A 21,010-nucleotide genomic window follows, 5' to 3' on the forward strand; every position below is an offset into this window, starting at 1 on the left:
GGCTGGAACAGCAGCTCTGGATAGCAGGGAGGGAATTTTCAAGGAAAAAATGTGACTCTTATTTTGGCAAACTGTACGTATATGAGGAAAATGGATGTAAGCTAGCCAGTGTAATTATTTAAGAATTTAAGATTTCAGGATAGCTTATGCTGTGATTTGTTTTGAAGGCAGAAGTCCAAGAAGTAGCATCTCTTGGTGCTTTTACTCCTAAAAAAGCTAGAGGCAACAGAGGAATGACATGGCTTTAAACATAATGCACAACAAACTGCAAATGCAAGCCTGTGCTTGGGAACAGAAATAGGAGAAAAATACACTAGGTTGAGCCTTTAGAGCATAAAAATGCAAGAGCATCTTGGAAAAAATGCAATGCTAATTAGAAAACAAATATATCTCACAGTTCAAAAAGAGTCTAGTTCTGATTTGCTATAAACAGAAGGAATTTTTGATCTATAGTAGTGCATGTTTTGTTACACAGCTTTAGTCAGTGGTGGAAGAGAGAGAACTGGGACTTCTACTCTTCCTTCATAACCCATTTGAAAGGTTTTTCATGAAGGAAGTACTGAGCATCTAACTGAATCTCAAGGAGACCACATCCTAACTACAGTTGTGGAAAATGATGTTTCAGTAGAAACCATGAGTTTTCCTGACATGTTTTTCTTTTTGGAAAACAGCTGCTTCCTGAAGCTCTTGGAAATCTCAGTGAGGATGGGCCAAAATAATGGTTTTAATGAAAGCCTTATAAGAGTGGTCTTCCCATGACCCCACAAGCTCTCCTGCTCTTGACTCCCATGCAGCAGTCTGAGGTGCAAAAGCTGTGCCATGCTGTGCCAGCTAGACACAGCAGTTTCTGTTAGGGAGTTTTTCCACTGATGCAATCTGGAACAGACCATAGCAAGCCAGATCAGTCTTAAATCCCTTGTATCATGATCCTGGATTAAAAAATGGGCTCTTTACAGAGAGCCCATCTTACACTCTTCCAGGTGACAGCCTGGAAGGCCTGTGCTTTCACATGTCAGCTGAAAGCTGTATGCAAGATACCTACCTTTGACTAGTGGAGTACTCTACCACAGAACACAGATGTGCAAAGGGAAACAGCCTCCTCCTCCAGCCAGAATCTGTTCCGCTCCTAATCCTATCTGCTTCCTGCTCTCACCTTGCCACAGAAAGTTCTCAGCTTTCTGCTGGGTCTTATGCACCAACCAAACCAAAACCACCCTGCAAAGAGCTGGAACGATTTCTCACCTGCACTACGGCCTTGAGCCCCAACAATACAGCAACAGTTTCCAGTGCCAAGGGCCAGCACAGCAAATGTTTCCTGCAGTATTCCCAGAATGGGGAGCTGGGAGATCTCAGCTTCCCTGGCCCTTCACTCCAGCTTGCTCTTTGACACTGACATCTTGTGACCAACTGTGCATATGACAGCTTGTAGGAATTCGCAGGCAACCCCGAGAAGGGAAGAGATAAGAATCTTGACTCCATGTTTCAGAAGGCTGATTTATTATTTTATTATATATATTATATTAAAAGAAAATTATATACTAAAAGTATACTAAAAGAATAGAAGAAAATATTTTATCAGAAGGCTAGCAAGGAATAGAAAGAATGATAACAAAATCTTGTGACTGACCAGAGTCTGAGACAGCTGGACTGTGATTGGCTACTAATTAAAAACAACCACATGAGACCAATCAAAGATCCATCTGTAGCGTTCCACAGCAGCAGATAATTATTGTTTACATTTTGTTCCTGAGGCCTCTCAGCTTCTCAGGAGAAAAGATCCTAACAAAAGGATTTTTCATAAAATATGTCTGTGACAACAACGCACTTAGATGGAGATGGGACCCTCATTTAAAGGGGATTGCTCATTCCATGTTGTACCCTTTTTTTTTTTCCTGTAGGGTGAGTGGATCTCTTCACAGGCCAAAGGATCAGAGTAAAGATAAATTAAGACCAGAGAAAAATCCACTCAGGCATTGAAGTGTAAGCTGACAATGCTGAGAAATCTGTACTTCCATCGGTTTCCACTAACCCCCCAAAAAAACCCCAAAATGAAACCAGTGCTTCCAGTGACTGGTGCACAGCACCATTAGCACAACTGCTCCTCCACACGTCCCTCACCAGCACCTTGCTGAGAAAAACACAGTTTCTCTTCTTCTCTGCCACTTGTTTAAGATGCATCCTTCAATACTTGCCTCAGAGACAGCCACTGGAGTCAGCAATGAACTGAACATGTTTAATTGTCCCCTACAGGAGGCAGGACATTCTGTCACCTACACAAAAAGTGAAAAATGAGTTTTGAAAAAGTAAGGTAGTCCAGCAGTCACTGTCAAGGTTTTGTTACATCCACCCTGTTCCATGAAAGCTATCAGCACCCTGGAGGGCTGACACTGGTAAAACTGGGTTTGCACACAGAAAACACTAGAATGTGACTTTGCTGAAAGTTCTGAAGTTTATTCCATGTATATTTACCAATAAATTCCATGGAAGTGTTCTGGAGGTATATATTCAATCTGAAGAAAAAGTAGATATAAACTACAGTTTAGAAATTACTACTCTTACAGAGCTATATTGGATAGGTGGTCATTCAAATTTAGGATGTAACTTTAGAGACAACTGAAGTAATCTCATTATCCATTGGTTCTCACAATGTAGAACTCTAAGAAAAATATAGTAAGGGCCAGCATTTAGGCCACTTACCTCAGTGGTACTGAGGTAAGTGTTCCTACATGTTCTCTGCTATTCTTGGCACCAACTTACACATCACTGAAGTGCCACACCTACACCAGTAAATAGGGCATGTCTGGGATATTCCCAGGCACCCAAGCCGACCAATGTGGAGGTGCCTGCAGCTGTGCTAATAAATTCTCTCATTCTCCAAGCAGCCTGGCTGCACACAAACCACTTCCAAGAATGTGCCAGCTCCAGAAGAATGTTCAGAAGTCCTTGGAAGTGCTCTGCTTGGCACAGGCCAGCATTGTGCCAGCCAGCATCTCAGTTTACTGACAATAAATAATCACATTCCTTTGCCTGGGCCCTGGTTACCTTACTACCACAGTGCTGCCCAAATCCTCCCTGCATGGAATGTCCAACTATGCCTGATATGCCAGAAGGACAGGATGTTATCCAGAGGGATTCCCTTACTTTGCTGTGGTGGTTTCACCTGAAACACTGTGTCCAGCTCTGGAATCCTGCTCCTTTCTTGGGGCACAAGAAAGACAAGGACCATGCAGCAACTCTAGAGGAGGGCAGCAGGAATGATGACAGGACTAAAACACCTCTCTTTTGAAGAAAGGCTGAGAGAGTGGGAATTTCTCAGCCTGGAGAAATCTGCAGGGTCACTTATTGCAGCCCTTTAACAGATGAAGGGGTCTTGTAAAAAAGATGGAGAGAGAATTTTTACCAAGGCTGGTAGTGACACAACAAGGAGTAACAGAACCAAGAAGCAGGTCCCTGGGAAAAAAAGAGAAAAGGCAAAAGAAAAGAGAAGTCATCCAGAAAGACAATCAAAATCATTGCAGCAAATCAATCCATTTTCCTGGGCAATACAGGAATTTATATTACTGTCACTTACCATATTTCATTAACTTACAAGAATTTAGTAGTATTGAAGTGGAACATTTTTCACATCAATTTTTTTATAATCTTTCTACAATGATGACTGAAAATTATTGAAAGATATTTTAAAATAAGCATCATAATAGATGAATCAACCACTGAGCAAAAAATCATGAATTCTACAAGTGTTTCTCTTGCTCTAAATTATTTTTAGGTGAAATGCAAATCACTGAGGTGAAATGCAATCAGGATGGATATTTTAAGCATTGTTTTGAGGTTCACTGAAGTGATTTACATGAAGATTATGTGCAAGGCAACTCAGTATCATGTGAAAGTTCAGCTATTATGCAAACAAGATAATGAAGGTCGACAAGAAAACTACCAGAAAAATAATTCAAAACACTTGTGTGACACTGAGCCATTTAAAATCTTACATTTTTAGCTCAAATTTACTCTTCATGTTCTTGCTGTGAGTTTGTGGTTGTCCCAGCTGCCTGTCTGTGTTGACTCACAGCCTGTGAAAGGCCAAGTAGGGTCCACGTTTACTTTTGAGATTGTAATATGTTTTAACAGCAGAAGTTAGACCTATATAACTTAGTCTGATGTGTCTTTCTATTTTCATGATTTTTGTGGAAGAACATTGGCTTTTTCTTTTTTGATATTTCCTGCTGAATATGCCTCTTCTAAAAGGCATATTCTAAAAGCTGTGCCCCACAGAATGTGCAATATGAGGTACAGGATTACTAGTGTCTAGGCTACCTTTTAAAGGAGAAAAGTACAGTGTGATACAAGGAGAGATTTCCCAGCCCACCACTTAATGATGTTGGAGAACACAGGTGCAACCTGTGAAGACTTTAAGGTAGCCACTGGCAACTTAAACCAACAGGAAAGACACTTACTGAATGTTCTTGTGGAGAAGCATATTTAAGAACTGCAATTGTCTGTTTGTCCCTGGGGATGCAGGTCTGCCAGCAGTGATGCTAACACCTTATCAGGATATGAAACACAGTATGCACAAAATGCAATCCACTTTCAAACAACCAGAGTGCACTAATACCTGCATTTTTGTGCAGCACAGCAGATGTCACCAGGTAGAATTTATTTTTTTTATCCAGAAACTACACCATAGCTGCTCTGTCAGGCCTCATGCTTTCTGGACCCTCCAGTGTGTCCCATGACCAGGGATTTGTATGGCAAATTTCTCACAATCAGACAACAAACCTGTGCCATTCACTTTTCTACGCTTCTATCCCTGAGATTACCCTATACTGGGCAGATGTTCCACCTTTCTTCTGCCTAGAGACCCTCCTGGCAAAGAGGAGAGTGTTCCTGTCATTAACTTACATAAGGAATGAGCACTCAGCAAAAGGCAGCAGCACTCCTACCAGTAGTGCTGAGCCCAGAGGATTTCCAGCTGCATAAGGTAACCAGCCCTTTAGAGAGCAGGAAGGAATCCCCTGGAAGAGCTGCACAGCTGGCACACTCTTGCAAGTGCCCAAAGTGCATGGACCTGGCACCTCAGCTGGTCTGGGATGAATCCCAGCTGGTCTGGAATGAATCACACGTCTGAATCACATGTCTGGTGCGCCGTTTACAGCTCTGTATTGGCTGTGCCATCCTGTGCAACCCTAATCTAGGAAGACAAGCACAGCCCCACTGGCTTGAAGACAGACCAGACCACAGTCCTTTGCCAAGGCCCTGTTTGTCTAGTGGGATGTTCCCAAGATCCTCCCAGTGTTGTAACCACCCACACAGTGAACTGACAATTCAGCAAATTTCTCAGTCAGGCTGTCCTTGGCTGAACAGGGATCACAGGAGTTCTGCATTCCAGGCTTTCCTCCCACAGCTCGAATAAGTAATAACAAACCCACCTCCCCTGTATTTGTACTATTTGCACTTCCTTTTCATTGTTGGTATTTGGCACCTTTGACTGCCTAGCAAATTTACTGATCCCATTTTTCAGTTAGTTAACCTGGAGCAACAGAAATCATAATAACCATAAAATTCATCATAAAGAAAAAGCATTTAATTCAGTAGTCCGCAGTCCAGCAGACAAGAGCAATAATAACATCACTTCCCCATTTTACAGGCTCACTTTTTCTGCAAGCATCTTTAACCATTTTTGCAATGGTCTGTCATGAAGCATTGGGCTTGACAGTACTCCTCTACCTTGAAAGGTCACTGTCAGTTGGAAAACCTCCAACTTAAATCAGAAAAAATGGATTACTATAGCCACTATCTCTCTCATAAACTCAGAGGACAAAGACAGTAAATATTTCACACACCAAGATGATATTCAAATCAAGGGTTGTGTTAAACAGGGAACAAAACTCTAAATAAAAATCTTCCATACTCTTAATTCTTTCCACTGAGAACATGGAGTGTACAATCTGATTATGTGCTACCTTCAAATTACTGAATACAAATGTTAATCAAACTAATATTTATATCAACACCAAAACCAGGCAGGATCAGGATCCTAGTTTTGGCAGGATCCAGACAGCTTTAAATTGGCTCAGATCAGGTCCCATTCCATTCTAGTGATGTGCTAAGTAAGTTTAAAAACTGTTTCTGTATCAGCTGCTGTATTTTCATGATAACTTGTGTGGCACTGACTTCTATAACTTATGCTATAAGTTATAGCATAACTTATACAACTTGTAACTTCTATAACTTAGGCTATAACTTATGAATGTAGAACACAGCAGTCCTTTTAATGTGGTTTTTCTTTTTTCAACCTACAGACCACTTACAAATGCCAAATGGCAACTGATGCAACAGCAGCCTTTCTTAGCAATACAGTGTCTTAACCCTCTAAAATTCTGAAGTTTATATTTAAAGCTTGCACTTGAAAACCTTGAAGATACTCATTTATCATAAGCTACTGCTACTCGTTTACACTGTGACCGCTGCACACTGAACTTAGCAGCTCTTTATAACCTACCAATTCAAGAGGCAAAAGTTTCGCAAAAATGAAAATAATTGTCCCATGAGCCTATGTAATTAGCCCAAACATGGGGACGGACTGGCAATTTTGGCACCAAAGCCCAGGTTTTAGCGCCGTCTTGTTGCATCTTAGGCGTTCACCATATACACCATCCGGACAACCCCGGGCAGACATTGTGCGGCGACCCCTTCCCGTGCAATCACGGCGCTACCGGTGGGATCACTGCCCCACATCGCCCCTGGGGAAGCACCGAAAGGCGGTGCCTCCATCCCACCCTTCCCGTCGGCGGCAGCACCGCACCGAGCTCCCGTCTTCCGCTGAGGGAATTTAGGAGGCCCCAGCGCTGCCCTCAGGCCGCCCTCAGGCCGCCCCGCCCCGCCGCACGCGGCGCGCCCTCACAGGCTACCGCTGGCCGCTGGCCCCGCCCCCCGGCGCCGGCCCGCCAATCCCGAAGGGCGATGTGGCTGCACGCGCTCGGGGCGTTCCCGCCCCGTCCCTCCCGCCTCCCGCCCCCGGAGCGGCCGCGCGCTCCACGCGTGGCGGGCTGCGGTTGGCGGCTCGGCGGCGGCCAATGGCGGGCCGGCACCTCAGAGCGGCCGGGCGCTTCCGCGCGTGGTGCCGCCGCCGCTTCCCCGCCACCGCTCCGGCCGGTGGCGCCTGTGTCCCGCCGCGGCGCCGCGGCCGCTGCCGCCGGGGGTCCCCGGGGGCGCCGCGGAACACGCGAAACCCGCGCACCCCGCGCCGGCGGACCTCGTGACGATTGTTGATTGGCGACCGCGCCAAGCACGTGTTGAGGCGGCAGCCAATGAGCGGGCGCGGCGTGCCGCGGGGCGGGGCGAGCGGCGGGAGCGCAGCGCCGGGAGCGGACGGGCCCGGAGCGGCGGTGGCGGCGGGATGAGGATGCGCGGGCTGTGGGTGCTGGTGCTGCTGCTGGGGCTGGCTCAGATCGCCCTCCTGGCGCGGGGCGCGGCCGCACAGGAGGAGTTTGGCGACGGAGGTGAGCGCGGGCAGGGGCCGGGCCGGCAGCGCATGCCGGGTTCCCCCGCGGGAGGCGGCGGCGCGGCCCCGGCGCTGGGCGCTGCGGGGAGCCCGGGCTGGCGGGGCGCCGCTGGGACCGGGGCGCTCTCGCAGGCCGCTGTGCGGGGCCCTGAGGTCCGTGCGAGCCGCTCGTCCCGGCGCTGCTGGTGTGTCGTGCGCCGTGGGGCGGCTCTGCCTCGCCGCTCCCAGCACGGAGGTAACAGCCAGCTAACAATTAGCCATGTTGGCGATCCCCGGCTTCTGAACCTCCTGGGAATTGGCGATTGCTTTATTCCGACTCCTGTCGGACAGATTTCATTATGCGGGGAGGGATTCTTCATCAGGAGCTGTGGTGATAAAACAAGGAGTAGTAATAATAAGTAGTAGCGGTAATAAGACAATGGGTGCAGATTGAAAGAGGGGAAATTCAGGCTCGATGTGAGGAAGAAATGCTTTACTCTGAGGGTGCTGAGACATTGGAACAGGTTGCCAGAGAGGCTGTGGATACCCCAGTGCCGGCTGTGTTCAAGACCACCAAGCAGTGCCCTAGAGGGAGGTGTCCCTTCCCTGGCCGGGGAGTTGGGACTATGAGATTTTTAAGGTCCCGTCCAACCCTTAGCATTCTATGGCTGGATGGGACCTTAAAGTCCAAAAACAGAATTTAAAAATTCTATGGTTCTGTGATGGAGCACTCTTTTCCTTACTCCTTTGTTCAGGGACTCTGTGCATTCTTCGTGTTTCAAACTGATTTTTTTTTTCCCCCTCACAGAAGGAAGGCCCATTGTTACCATCTTCTTGGTGTTTCTTCCTACCGTCTTTGGATTTCACTGACGTGTGTCTCCTTTCCAAAATTAGCTGAAACAAAGCTGCTGAGGCTTAATGAGTATAGTAGGAGGCAGACATTTGAAGGTGTTTCTTTTTTCGGTTTTAAGTTTCTTTCATGTGGATTTTGGTAAATTATGCATCGGTCATGTTTCCTGCATGAACACTGCTATATTTTAAGTATTAGAGAGATCGGATTATGGGTGACCTTCTGAACTCATGTCTTGCAACTTCTTGCTGGCCTAACAGGCACTAAAACTTGCAGAAGTGCATTTAGATCAGTTACCCTATTTGTGTAACTGTATGGTCTATAGGATGAGGGTAAAGAGATTTGTTTGAAATTGAGATTTGTTTTAAATATGGCATCTGCAGTAAGGATACAGAGATACAGAATCTTCCTGTGGAGCTCTTTTCTTTTTTTCTGTTGTAAACTGGAATACAACTTTTATGCCTCTTTCTCTGCTTTTAGCTAGAACGTGGTTGTGGTTTCTTTGTAACATGTGACAAAGCCTCAGACTGCTTTATTTCAAAGGGTGAAGTGGCACCTGTGATGTTACAGTGTTACCTGTGGCTGGCAGCAGCGGCTCAGCTTCTTGTGGGCCTGGCTCTCATCAGCATTTCCCGTGCTTGCTGCTCCTCTCATTATAGGAGTTCTGGGCATCAAAGGTACACAGGGATGGAAGTGTCTCTCGCTGTGTGGAGCTGAACACTAATCCACTGCCTAGCTTTGAATCACTTCCCAGGTTCTATTGTGTTCCTTGAATTTGTATATAGATCCTGAACTAGCCCTGACAAAGCCTTTGCCTTAAAAACGCACATAGTTGGCAATTTCAATTTTTGCCCTTGGAATGCAGGTTTGGGTGAAGTGGAATAAATTTACTTTGCAACAAGGAAGTAATCTTATGCACTTGGTGGTTGGGGAGATGAAAAGTTCTGAGCAAACCCAGCTTGTTGCACTGCATGATTGGGGAAGTGAGGTTTGAGCAGGACAGGGGTGTAAATATGCTGGAAGTGAGGTTAGGCTGGATCCTGACCCCTACACCCTTGGCATCCTGATGATGGGAAAGGAGAGATCATGTAGAGGATCCGCCAGAAAAGATTGAATGGGGCTGATATTAAATTAAATTGAAAATCTTTCAAAAGTCCTAGCAACACATGATGAGTTCTGAGTTTCTGAAAACTGAGCTCATCCTATTAGGGAACAGTGTGCTCCCCAAAAGGAAACTTTCAGGCTGCATCCCAGCAAAGTCATTGGTGTCTGGATGCAGCTTTTCTGTACAGGATCTGCTTTGTTTAAGAAAATGTTACTAGGCTATATTTCTGATAAATGCTGGGTGTTCAGTGAAGTTACTGTAAGAAATAATTTCAGAGTAGCTGTCATCCTGAAGAAGGCCTGCAGCCAGCACTGTGTACTTCAAGTCTTAAAAAAAGTACCTTCCTGATCATGTTTTTTGACTTGTGTAGTAATGTGTTGAAATTTGTGGATTGATTTTGTGGGGGTTTTGGGGAGTTTTTTGTTTTGTTTTGGGTGGGGTTTTTTTAATGTTTTGTGTGTTTGGGGTTTTTTTTAGTATAAGGGGGTTATCCATATTTTACCAGAGGACAGGTTTTAGCCACAGCTGTCACAGCTGTTGGTTTGTCCACTGGCTTTGCAAGTCTCTTTAAGAAACAAAGATGCTTCAGTTTGGGGGCAGCTGTTTTATTTTCATGAGCTGACTTATGCAAGTATTTATTATCTTCTTCTGCCACTTCAGGTGTCACAAACTCATTCTGCTCTCTTAAAATTGTAAATCTTTAATGCAGAGGAAAGTTTCTTGCTCTTTATGGGAGGAAAAAAAAAAAGTCGTGGTTGGGTCCCTGAAACAGGTCTTTCAGTCCCAACTTTAAAGGGATGGCAGAGGTGGTTGTGATAGCCCTGGGTGCTGGTGAAGCTGGAAGCTACAGAAAGTAACTCTTCGCTCTTTAGGACCGATATCTGAGTGTGGTTAGCTTACTTTTAATACCCTCCTTCCTTAAGCCGCTTGGGAAAAGGTGGAGTCCTGCTGTTCCAGGGCTATTGTCCTGCCTCCATCTCTAGGGAGGAGGAGGAAGGGGGTGTGTGCAATGCCCGTGACAACGTGTCACTGTCAGGGAAGTTTCACCTTGGCAGGCGGTACAGCCTATAGGGAAAGATAGAAAATTATGTCAGTGAGGGATGGTGGATCTGATGGTTACATGTTCCACCGGTGCTGGATGTTTTTGCAGGGAATACCTTGCTCTTTCTAAAAACCAGGTGCCACTGTAGCTGCTGAGGTCTTTGTCTCTCTTGAGGGTGGGGAGTGGGCGGGAACAGGGGTCACAACCTGGTGGGTGGTTCGGGGTGCAGGAGCAGAACTGGCCGGCTGGTTCTGCTCGCATTCCTTTGTGTCAGGAAAAATCATATCTGAAGCAATTTGCCAGGAATGCAATGGCTGGGAATTCAGGCACAGGCCAGCCAGGAGCAGCCTGTGGTGAAACTGAGCCCTCAGAACTCCTGGGCACCCCTGTAAGGCACAGGTTTTGCATGCAGAAGCCCCCTGAAATCCAGCTGTTCCACCAGGGCAGTCCTGCAGGGATGTGAGGTGTGCATTCACTCAAGGGTGAGCAAGAGCTGCAACACAGGAGGCATTGTCTGCTTGCAAATAGTGCTTTTAGCTGCCTCGGAGATCAGGTGAAACACTAGCACTTGTTAAAGAAACCTGATCCAGCTGACTAGGGTTGTGTGATAAATGATCTCCTGTGATCTCTCCCTTCATCAGAAGCTTTAATAATTTTGTGCTACGCAAAATTTCTCCTCTAAATGAAATCAATATATTTTCTCTATGAGCCCGTACTGTTTCCTGAGAGCATATAGGCTTGTTTTTTGCATATTTTCTTTTAAAATAAAACTAGCTATCGCAACTTAATGGCATGATTTTATCCATGGTGAGGTTGTTCCTAATGTCTGCTGTTGGTCTGACAAAAGTGGGTTTTGTTTTGTTAGCTTTTCCATATCTGGATAGTACGTATTTATCATTCTTAACTTTCTACTCCCTGATGAAATCAGAATATTTTCAGAATACTGCTGCAGTAGCTCCTCTCACCTTAGTCAAAAGCCATTTAAATAGAAAATAATTTTAAACAAGAAACTCTAATTCCCCCCCTTTTTTTTTTATCCAACTCCTGGGACTCCCACTGGTTGAAAGGGACTTAACTTCATTGTTTTACAGTTTTCATTTGGGACAAGATATTTTCATTAGTTGTTCTGTAACTGAAATTCTTTTAAAGTCCTTCAGGAAGGTCTGGTTTCCTTGAAAGATAGCAGTTTTGTGTTTTTAAAAAAAGTTTAAAGGAACATGTGAAAGGTCAGATATTGAAAAAACCATCTCAAATTCCAAGACAACAAAGAAGGAACCAGTAGAAATGTGCTGGCTTCAGCTTTCACATGCTAATTTTGCTTTGCTAATTTAACAAATTGCTTTCTTCTTTAAAGGACTGTTCTGGACCAGTGGTTTTGGTCTTAATTCAAAGGCCTCCCCAAAAGTTCTTTGAAAGAAGAAGCTTTCACTCCATTTTGTTGGGGTTTTTTTTTAGAGGAGTACCTGGCATGTGCCAGGTGCATAGGAATGAGTTTCTGTGGGACTTCTGCAGTTAGTTCCTTGATTTTACACTCACTGCAGCCTGGTGCTGATCCAGAGCAGAGTGATTGGTGCTCCTGTGAGTGGAAGGGCTCCTCAATGAATAGCAGACCTGGAACATCTCTGTAACTGAAAACAAGAGTGGCAGACATGGATGGAGCAGTCAGGAAAAAAGCACAATTTAGAAATGCTGCATCCAAACCACCTTGATAGTAGTGAAATGGTAAATTTTGGTTTTATAGCAAGTGTGTCTGTTTATTAGCCCTTCAGACAGGCAGCACATAGCTATTGTGGTGTTACAGTCTCCTGAGCAGGGGTACAAGGGGAGCATTGGGAACAGATAACACCTGCTTTTTTGGTGTAAGACACTAAGTTTTCCAACTTAAAGTTGGCTACACTGAAAGGACAACTGCTCTGTTGCATGATGAAGGGGTTCTGTTTGAAGTTCAGGTGTCATCTGTGTGCCCTTCTTGCCCAGCAAAGCATGTCCCACTGCCCACATTTCAACAAGATGTTTATCAAACCTTGGTGGCAGCTGTTGCATAGATTTGTGTGCTTTAATTCTTCTTGTGTCCATTTTGTTAATTCTCCCTGAGGTGTGAAATACCTGTTGATACTTTACTGAACTATGAATATTGTTAGCTGGTGTCGTGTGGACAAAATTGAAATGGTCAAACATATGAGCCCAGGCTCTTTGCAAACTGAGGTAGCTGTCACTGTGTGTGCAGCAGAAACAAATTCATGTGGGTACTTTTCTTAACCACAGGAGATACCAAATCCATCTTCACTTTAATGTTAAACTTGACACAATCTAATCTGTATGTCATATTCTTACCTTGCCAGAATCTGTTACAAAAGAAGCTGATGATGAAGGTGATGATGATGACGATGAAGAAGATGATGAAGATGACGATGATTCTGTAGTTAAAGAGGAGAATGGTGTGTTAGTCCTGAATGATGCCAACTTTGACACCTTCACTGCAGACAAGGACACCGTGCTGCTGGAGTTCTACGCACCATGGTGGGTTCACAGCAACACCTCCACGGGTGCAGCATCACAGGGCTGCTCTGCCAGGGCAAGCTCCTAAAAAGTGACCTTGGCTTGCCATTTTAAAGGTGACAAAGGAGTAACTTGCCTGCAGGAGATGCCCAGGGCTCTGCTGTACTCCAGAATAAGAGATGGTTCTGGTGGTGGGGAAGAACCTTTTTTCCTGCCCCTGTACCATGCAATAACCAGCAGCCTGCTCCTGTTCCACAGATGTGGGTCATACTGAGAGATCCCAGGCCAAGGGGAGCACAAGCCTGATTCTATCCCTGGTTTATGCCTGTCAGGGAACAGAAATGGTTCCAGTGAGGCACAGAAAAGTCATGCAGTGTGGTCCTGCAGCCTGCTATCATCCTGTGCCAGTGCGGGACCACTGAGAACGTGTGTACTTGCTCACCTAGATGGAGTAATGAAGGCTTCCCTAGCAGGGGAATTCCCTGAGGGTTTTCCTTTCCAAATTCACATTTCTGTCCTTGCCAGAAGGGTGTGGAGTGGTTAGGGACACAGCTTGTTTGTATTATCAGTTTAAGCAGTGCCCCATGCATCTGCCTAATGATGGCAGTTCTGCTGGCATCCCGGGGTGTGCAGCACCACTGGTCTGCTCCAGGGAGCTACAATGGACTTACCTGCATGTAACCAAGACAAAGGATTTAGGCCAGGATGTGTCTTCTCTTGCATTCTTGTGTTCAAAAACACAAGTTACTGGGGGAAAACAAGATAGAAGATACTTTCAGTAGAGTTGCTGAGTTAGTGTTGCAGTCAGAAGCTTTCGTTGTGGCTCAGTGATACAAAAATGACTTACTCATTGGTCCTTCTCCAGCCTTTGAATAGAGGGGAAATATGATCTTGCTTGAGGTGGAGTTGCATTTTAACTTGTGCCATTCTTTTCACAGAGAATCCCATTCTTCTTGGCTGTAGGCACTAATTCTGCAGCTGTAGTTTGCCTACATGAAAACTAAACATGAAGTTCAGTTTATCTGAGCAGAAGGATATATGACTAAACATCTCTCCTATTTTTCTACTCCCCTTCCCTCCAGCTGAGATGCTAAGGAGCACAGGCTATCTGCCACACACTTCTTTCTGTTTTCCTACATTTTCCTGGTTTCACCTTTAGCTTGTCAGGCTGTATTTAGCATTATTTATGCTGGTATCCTTGGTCATCCCTGCTTTTGCAGCAGGAGCCTCTGTTCTCCCCAGAGAGTTCTGGTGTGGCCAGAGAGGGGACAGATGCTGTGTTACCATGGTGGGTGGGAGATTTCATTTGGCCAACCTGACTGCTGGTTCATTTTCTCTTTACTTCAATTTAGGGTGCGAGGGAGAGAAGATGAACCTTGGTTAGGGAGAGGCTGAAGCTGAGGAAGAAGGAAAGAAGGAAGGAGTGAGCATAATACAACTTTGTTGTAAAGGAAGTTGTTGAATATTTTAACAGTGGTTTTATAGAGCATATGGCGATACATTCCACGTTGAATGAAAATTAAGAAAAATAAAGGTTTTGAGGTGAACATACAGTACATTAGCTACAGTTGCTCTCCTCTCTCCATGATCTGAACATGTAGCAAGACAAACATTTCTGTGCTGATGATGTGGACTTCTGTCAGAAGGCATCCTGGAATTGCAGAGCAGCAGAGTACTTCTGCATGTCTGTCCTGCACTTACATACCTGCTTGTGTCTTCCTCTGACAGGTGTGGGCACTGCAAGCAGTTTGCTCCTGAGTATGAGAAGATAGCCAAAACTCTGAAGGAACATGACCCTCCTATTCCTGTAGCCAAAATAGATGCTACTGCAGCCACTTCACTGTCAAGTCGTTTTGATGTGAGTGGCTACCCAACCATCAAAATCCTGAAAAAAGGCCAAGCTGTTGACTATGATGGGTCTCGGACAGAAGATGGTAAGCACCAGTCCCTTGCAGTTCCCTGTAAGAAAACAAAGTAGCCTATGATCTTGTTTCTTAATATGTGGCGGTTTTGAAGGACCCTGATCTCAAGTTATTTATCTTAAAACAAGTAATATTATGAATGCTGAAATTTTCCTGTTTTCTCAACAGGCTGCATGATAGAGGACAATTTTGCAGGTAGTAGGTAGTGCTGTTACTGACAGAAGGTTTCTAGAAATATGACTTGACTAGAAGAGGAGACAGTCTCATGTTTGCTGAAGGATCAGCCAATAAACATTTGATATGTATATATTGGCTGTATTTTGCTTAATTAATATGCCCAGCTCTAGTCAGAGGGGGAAAAACTTCCTTTTCTGTCTGTTTTGAGATGGAATTCAGTGCTGCAAAGTGCAGATCTGTGCTCTGCATAAGACACTCTATGGGGTGAAGAGAAGACCTTCTCGGTAATGCTAACAAGGAAATAAGGCATAAAGGAACTTGATTAAGAAAGTGTTCTCATGTAAGCTTGATGTGTAAGCATTGATCCAGCATCATGCTTGCTCTCTGATTTCAAATTCTTGCATTTGGCATGCTATTGGTATGGTAAAATGCTTGCTAATTGTGTTATTGAACTGTATTTCAGCTATTGTGGCCAAAGTCAAGGAGGTTTCTGACCCCAACTGGACCCCTCCACCCGAAGCCACTCTGGTATTGACCCAGGATAATTTTGACGAAGTTGTGAATGATGCTGACATAATCCTAGTGGAGTTCTATGCTCCATGGTAAGCAAGAAGGCAGTTGCCTGTATTTGTCTAGCACAGATGGCCTGAACACACTTGGTGTACCTCAGTTCTAACCTGCACCTGGGATCACATTGCTAGTCACTGGCGGACTAGACTGGATCAGCAAGGGGTGGTGTCCCAATCTTCACTGGACAATATTTACTGATTTGGGAACACACTGAGATACTGAAAACCAAAAGGAATTGGTCCTTAGCTTAAAAATGAAGCTACCTATAGTAGTGTGAGGCCAGGCACAGAGGCCAGCCTCAGGTTGCAGAGACACGGCTGAAGTGTCCTCTGTAGATTCAATGATCCCATTTCTGCATTCTGGAAGACTTAACTCTTCCACTCCAGGGGTAGGAGGTACCTGGCAGGCTTAGTGGCTGGTAAGAGGTGCCCTCTGCTCTGCCTCCCTAGGTGTGGCCACTGCAAGAGGCTTGCTCCAGAGTACGAGAAGGCTGCCCAGGAGCTCAGCAAGCGCACGCCTCCCATCCCCCTGGCTAAAGTCGACGCCACGGCTGAAACGGAGCTCGCAAAGAAGTTTGATGTCACTGGCTACCCAACCCTCAAAATCTTCCGCAAGGGCAAGCCTTACGACTACAGTGGTCCTCGGGAAAAATACGGTACTGCAACTTTACTTACAAGAAAAACTGCATTTTCTTGTGCTCTGAAAAATATTTTGATGTATCTGTCAGACTTGCAGACTTGCTAATGTCATAGCAGCTGTAGCTGGGGAAAACTGAAAAATTCTGCTCTCATGCCTACACAGGATATTTAAATTTGTCTTTAGCCTTCCTAACATCTTTTGGTGATAGTAAGTTAAGTAAGTTAAATACACTTGGTGGTTGTATCAGCTCCTTTCAATATCAATTAAGTTAAATACATTTGGTGAAGCAGTGGCAGTATGGGTAAATGGGCAGGTTTTAATTATACTGGAATGCGCCTTGAGGGCTGGCAAAAATACCCAATATTAAGTTTTAATTAAGACTTAAGACTATTCAAGTAGCACTTTGGCTCATAACAGGTTCAAGAGAGTGAAAGGTCTGGAATTTCAGAAAGGAGCATTGCTTGCAACATCAACTGATATTCATGGATTGTGTGCTTGGTCACCTTTTCTGAAACCAGCCTGAAAGGGAATATTCAGAACTGCAGCTTTAAAAACGTGGACTGAAGTGTTGCTGATTTGGCCTTTAGGTTATTGTGGGAGGGCTGCACAGGAGGAAAGGTGTTCATGGGAAGTGTGAAATTAGATGTTTTAGATTGAATGCCCAGATCTTTCAGTTCAGTAAATGTTCTAAGCAACTTTTTGGGGGCGGGTTTCTCTCACAGGTATTGTCGACTACATGATTGAACAGGCTGGTCCTCCATCCAAACAGATTCAGGCTACCAAGCAGGTGCAAGAATTTCTGAAGGATGGGGATGATGTCATCATCATTGGTGTCTTTAGTGGAGAGAATGACAAAACCTATCAGCTCTATCAGGAAGCAGGTAAAGAATGTTTTAAAATATTAATGGGAATATATGTTTTGTTGGGATTCTGCCTAGGGCTTTGGGCATGAAGAGATCATTTATTTCTGCTCCTAGTATAGTAGGGAGGGTTGGAGAGGAGAAGTAGTAGGAGGAAGGGTGATCCACTTGTACTCAAAAAATAAGCTCACACCAGATTTTGTAACTAAGGTGTCAGCAGGTCACATAATATACCTCTGCTTGGTAATTGTGTCACTAAAAACATGTAGACTAGAGAGGAGGGAAAATTCTTTCCTGAGGAACAAACCACAGTTTCTTGGCTTAAAGCCTGGGTATGTTTGCTGTCTGTTACTCTAGTTTCATATCTGGCAGCCCAGAGTCAGTTGTCACCAAACTCATTTTGGATGAGAGGCCTGAGGAAAGGATCCTCATCCACTTCTGAGTCAGTTTAGTTAGACCATTCCTGGCAACCTGTCTATGTCTGATTCTGGGGCTGCTGTCATAGTTGGATTAGGAGCTCATTTGTTTGCCTCAGCATGGCAAGACAGAGAACTGTTTCCCAGGCTGCCCCAAAGCAAATAGTTTGGCTAGCTGACCTATTTGGGGAGAGGCCAAGAGGTAAGAGATTGACAAAAGAAAAACTGCTTTGCTGCATATGTTTTGGAAGCTGTTCAAGGTGTTTGAGTGTGTACAATAACTCACCAAGTGGATGGGTTGTTCAACAGCATTCAAATAGTGCTGCTGGAATTGTGTGTATATTCACATGCTTCTCATCCCTGATGAGAGGTGTTGTCTAAGACTGAGTTGTTCTGTGTCACTTGGAGAACAGGAAGAGCTTTTCCTTGCAGTTAACTCAGTTACAGTCTAAGTTCACTTTCTAATAACTTTTCCTTCACCCTAACCTTAATTTTTCAGCTAATGGCTTGAGAGAAGATTATAAGTTCCATCACACCTTCAGCAATGAGATTGCAAAACTATTGAAAGTTTCTCCAGGAAAACTGGTTGTCATGCAGCCAGAAAAATTTCAGTCAAAGCACGAGTCCAAGATGCATGTTCTGAATCTTAAAGTGAGTAGATGGTCCAGAGCTAAAATGTTTGTGTGTGGGATTGAAGGTTCTCTTTCTCTGTAATTACAATCTGTTGGCATCTTCCTGTTGGAAATACTCCTACTAGATATTTGAGTCACCCTGTTTGTCCACTGAGGCTGTATTTCTTTTTCAAGAGGACTTTATGAAATTAGTCCAGATGTTATGATTTCAAATAATAATTTGTCCATACAAATAGTGCTCAAAGGTTTGAAGAAAGTGTGGTGGCAGCCTTGATTTTATAACACGTCCTTCCCTCTTTAGCATTCATGTGTGTACCAATATTGATTTTTTAGTAGTGTATAGCAGAAGTGCTGTTTAAATCTGTTTGCTTGAACTTTTGTCACTCTTTCTTTACAGGACTCTACAGATGGATCTGAGATTAAAGAGCATGTGCTAAAACATGCTATGCCTCTGGTTGGTCATCGCAAGCCTTCCAACGATGCCAAGAGATACTCCAAGCGTCCTCTGGTGGTTGTCTACTACTCTGTGGACTTCAGTTTCGACTACCGTGTTGGTGGGTTTGCTACAATTACCCTTCCTTCACTTTGAGAGGAAGCAGGCACTGAATAACTAGAAATTACCAATTCTGTCCTATTCTGGTTTTTCAGCTACTCAGTACTGGAGAAGCAAAGTCCTGGAAGTGGCTAAAGACTTCCCTGAATATGTGTTTGCTGTTTCTGATGAGGAAGATTATTCTTCTGAAATCAAGGATTTGGGCCTGCTTGAGAGTGGAGAGGATGTCAACGCTGCCATTCTGGATGAAGGTGGCAAGAAGTATGCCATGGAGCCAGAAGAGTTTGACTCTGATGTACTCAGGCAGTTTGTGGTAGCATTCAAAAAAGGTACAGTTTCTAAAATAGGGCTCTCTAAGCTATTTTGTTTACATTTCCAAGAGTTGTTTCCTGAGGCATTGGCTCCAGTAAACAGAGTCTGTTTTACAAGCCTGAAATGTTCCTGTGGCTTTAAAGTATGAGCTGATCATTCATATTTGGGATTACTATATTAAATCATGAGTTATTACTTTGTAGATGGACAGCCATAAAAAGAGAAGGGTTGTAGGAGGAATTGCAAAAAAACCTGTTGCCTGTATTTCATGAGGTTATTGGACCAAAAGGTCACTAGTTAACTAGTCTGTGTTTCATGCTGAGGCAAGTTCATTTGCCAGTGCAGTGATCTTTACCTGGCGGGAGGATGAGGATGTACCTCTGCCCTTTCTTAGGGGAGATTGTAAGGGCTGCTCTTACCACATTCTAATGGTGTTGTGTGTGTTTTGCTTCCTTCTAGGAAAACTGAAGCCAATTGTGAAGTCCCAGCCAGTGCCAAAAAATAACAAAGGGCCTGTGAAAGTGGTAGTGGGTAAAACTTTTGATACCATAGTGATGGATCCAAAGAATGATGTTCTCATAGAGTTCTATGCCCCATGGTGTGGACACTGCAAGAAACTAGAACCAGTGTATAATGAGTTAGGCAAAAAATACAAGAATGAGAAAAATCTGATTATAGCCAAGATGGATGCTACTGCCAACGACGTGACGAATGACCACTACAAAGTGGAGGGATTCCCCACCATCTACTTCGCTCCAAAGGACAAAAAGAACAACCCAATTAAATTTGAAGGCGGGGACAGAGATTTAGAGCATTTGAGCAAATTTATAGAGGAGCATGCAACAAAACTCTCCAGAACAAAAGAAGAGCTTTAGATAAGATGAGGGTGGAGAAGAAAAGTTGTTTGTACAATGTAGTAAAAATCAAGTTACTGACAAAACTTGGTGAGAGAAGAATTAAGCAGTTTTGAGCAAAGAGATTCTTGAGCAGTAAAGCAATTTAAGTATCTTTTTTTTTTTTATATGGCAGATGAGTTTTTTTCTGGACGCTGAACTTAATACTCTAATATGAATGTCTTATGTTAGTTACGGTTTTGATCTTTGGAGAAAAATACATCGTTTATTTTTTGTGACTATCTCAAGCTTTGTTCTTTGACTCCAATGCAGCTGTTTTTAAGTTAAAGGATACTACCAAAAAGAGAGAAGCAGATCCCTCAGACAAACAGATTTGTCTTATTTGTTGTTATGGTTACTGGGGGAGCTGTCTTTTCAGCTAGTGTTTTCTATTATGTTTCTTTGTACCTATTGATGTGACCCTATCACTGTATTCATAGCTGAGGATAAGAATGGAGGTTTTCTAAAGTGTGGATGAATTATTTGGTCCTACTGAGATAAGACACAGGGACTTGCTAACTAAATATGCTCTAGACCTGTTTTAGCTTTGTGCCTCTCTGTAGAGAGGGTGATGCTAAAATAGCAAGTTTTTCTAAGTACCTTTCTTTACTAGTCCTTATTGATCCATTCACATCTCAGTCTTCCTGAATATGTTTTGGACTAATTGGAGTATGGCAGAAAAAGAGCATCTAGTGGGTGGAAATGCTGGGATTCTGGTGTCAGATCTATGTGTTACTGTCTCCTTTCCTTTTGCAGAGAGGAAATTTTGATAGTGATTCTTCTTTGGGCAAGGAGACTGAGACCTTCTAACAGCCTTTATTCCTCTAGCAGGTATTGCAGGTACAAAGAATAATCACATCCTCTCTGTGCTGCCCTTGGGAGTATATGCATTTAAAAGTGGATTTTTATCTTGAATGGCCCAGTTTAGATATGTCCATAAATTTATGGGCCATGTTGAGGTTGCAGACCTGTGCTCTCTAGAAGCACTGTCTGACCCTTCTCAGAGCTGGAATGCTACAGTGTGTGCAACTTGAGTGTCCCTGAGGCAGTTTTGATTCAC

General features: G+C 44.1%; 1 protein-coding gene across 1 annotated transcript; it reads left to right on the plus strand.

Moving 5' to 3' along the window:
• Window positions 1-7,284: 7,284 nt before the first annotated feature.
• On the plus strand, window positions 7,285-20,192 carry PDIA4 (protein disulfide isomerase family A member 4). The gene is made up of 10 exons (XM_059487950.1): window positions 7,285-7,499; window positions 12,820-12,997; window positions 14,705-14,910; window positions 15,539-15,677; window positions 16,095-16,300; window positions 17,007-17,165; window positions 18,060-18,211; window positions 18,590-18,746; window positions 18,841-19,074; window positions 19,517-20,192. Exons 1-10 carry the CDS (start codon window positions 7,397-7,399, stop codon window positions 19,930-19,932), a joined length of 1,950 nt encoding a protein of 649 aa, XP_059343933.1. The 5' UTR covers window positions 7,285-7,396; the 3' UTR covers window positions 19,933-20,192.
• The last annotated feature ends 818 nt before the right edge of the window (window positions 20,193-21,010 follow it).

Source organism: Ammospiza nelsoni, chromosome 1 (genome assembly GCF_027579445.1).
Source record: "Ammospiza nelsoni isolate bAmmNel1 chromosome 1, bAmmNel1.pri, whole genome shotgun sequence".
NCBI lineage: Eukaryota > Metazoa > Chordata > Aves > Passeriformes > Passerellidae > Ammospiza > Ammospiza nelsoni.

Bases quoted from the DNA above. Each gene is read 5' to 3' on its own strand.
- PDIA4 (XM_059487950.1), top strand. From the start codon at position 7,397: ATGAGGATGCGCGGGCTGTGGGTGCTGGTGCTGCTGCTGGGGCTGGCT. The intron at 12,998-14,704 runs GTGGGTTCACAG...TTCCTCTGACAG, and splicing joins CTGGAGTTCTACGCACCATG to GTGTGGGCACTGCAAGCAGT. The intron at 17,166-18,059 runs GTAAAGAATGTT...TTAATTTTTCAG, and splicing joins TCAGCTCTATCAGGAAGCAG to CTAATGGCTTGAGAGAAGAT.